The following is a 1,452-nucleotide window of genomic DNA, read 5'->3' as shown; positions in this document are numbered from 1 at the left end:
ATCTTACTTTGCATGCCCTCACATCAAGCTGCTCCTGTCATGGCAGTAGATAGTAAAGGGTGTTGTTTTGTCGTTACAGGTTTGGGCTTTTTCCCCCTGGTCCGTGAGCGCAGGCAGGTCCGGTATGAATGCTCGGTTTGTGGTCGTACATTCAGTAATGTGTACAATCTGAAGGTCCACATGCGGGACCAACATTCAGGCCTGGGAAGTGCCAAGTGTGATCTTTGTGGCCTATCATTCAAAAATCTGAGTACCCTGCGAGTGCACAAGAGTAACTACCACCGCAAGACGGCCAGCAAGACTGGTACTGCTGCCCCCTCTGCTGCCTCAGCTGCCTCAGCTGCTCCCTCTACCTCAGCCACCAGCAAACAGGCAGTGGACGAGCCGCGCCTGCACGCCTGACCGTGCAGCAGTAACCCGTGTGGTGTCTCGTTACAGGCTCCGTGGGCAGTACAGTCTCCTTGGCCCCCCGCCTCCATCCTGGCCCTGGTCGGGCTACCTGCGGCGACACCAACTCCCTTGACTGTGTAGGGCCGTGGCCGCCGCCCGGCGTGGTAGCGGCGCCTCCATGCTGGCCCAGACAGGCATCAAGGTTCGCATGCGAGCTGTGCGGCAAGGAGTTCACACGCAGGTACTCCGTCAAGGTGCACCAGCGGGATTCACACTTCACCAGGCCGGACACAGTGTTTGAGTGCACTGAATGTGGCCGAACCGCAGCCACGCAGAAAGCTCTCAAAATGCACGTGCACCGCTACCACCGAAGTATACAACTGTGACCTGACAACATTAGGAGCCACCCAGCCGCAAGGACTCGCCGCAGCCGACGCAGCCGACGCCGCGCAGTCCCTGGCTAGCTGTAGACTTAATAGGTTGTGTAGCTGGGTCAGCCAGAAACTAGTTCCGCGTGCTAGTAACACACACCACTGTCGTTTTTTCAGGCTACGAGTGGCTGAGTGGGGATCTCAGGGAGTCTCGGCCCAGGTTTCCTTGTGAGCTTTGTGGGAAAGGCTTCACTCGTAGATACAACCTAAAAGTACACCAGCAGGACGTCCACTATAACCCCATACAAATGGCATTTTATTGCACGCTGTGTGGCAAACAAACCACCAGCAAGAATGGTCTCAGGCAACATTTACTCAAGTACCACCCCAAACACTGACACAGCGACCCCGCGGGGTCGTTACACTTCCCGCAGTATTAACACAACCACCATAACCTCATTTTGAGATGCCAAGCGTCCCAAAATCATATCTACCTCTCGTTTCAAATAAATCTCCTCAGCATATGTCAGTTGTATCAACAAAACCACCCCAACCTCAACTAAGAAAATGCCACTGCCGTACAAGACTGAGGGATCAAAAGAGAATTATATAGATATTGCTATTTTAGTCACTGCTAACATTAGTGCCTAGGTGCCAAAGACAGCCAGGAAACGCAAACCTCATGTCATAT

General features: G+C 53.7%; 1 protein-coding gene across 1 annotated transcript; it reads left to right on the top strand.

The window, feature by feature from the left end:
- Positions 1-12: 12 nt before the first annotated feature.
- On the top strand, positions 13-1,159 carry LOC119594243 (GDNF-inducible zinc finger protein 1-like). The gene is made up of 3 exons (XM_037943312.1): positions 13-304; positions 439-762; positions 939-1,159. Exons 1-3 carry the CDS (start codon positions 13-15, stop codon positions 1,157-1,159), a joined length of 837 nt encoding a protein of 278 aa, XP_037799240.1.
- The last annotated feature ends 293 nt before the right edge of the window (positions 1,160-1,452 follow it).

Source organism: Penaeus monodon, chromosome 33, assembly GCF_015228065.2.
Source record: "Penaeus monodon isolate SGIC_2016 chromosome 33, NSTDA_Pmon_1, whole genome shotgun sequence".
Lineage (NCBI taxonomy): Eukaryota > Metazoa > Arthropoda > Malacostraca > Decapoda > Penaeidae > Penaeus > Penaeus monodon.
The sequence above is the reverse complement of the archived record's forward strand: the minus strand, read 5'-3'. Positions and strand labels throughout refer to the sequence as shown.

Excerpts from the sequence above, each read along its gene's own strand:
- LOC119594243 (XM_037943312.1), top strand. The coding sequence starts at position 13 with ATGCCCTCACATCAAGCTGCTCCTGTCATGGCAGTAGATAGTAAAGGG. Across the intron at positions 305-438 it reads CAAGACGGCCAGCAAGACTG|GCTCCGTGGGCAGTACAGTC; the intron begins GTACTGCTGCCC and ends GTCTCGTTACAG. Across the intron at positions 763-938 it reads CGTGCACCGCTACCACCGAA|GCTACGAGTGGCTGAGTGGG; the intron begins GTATACAACTGT and ends TCGTTTTTTCAG.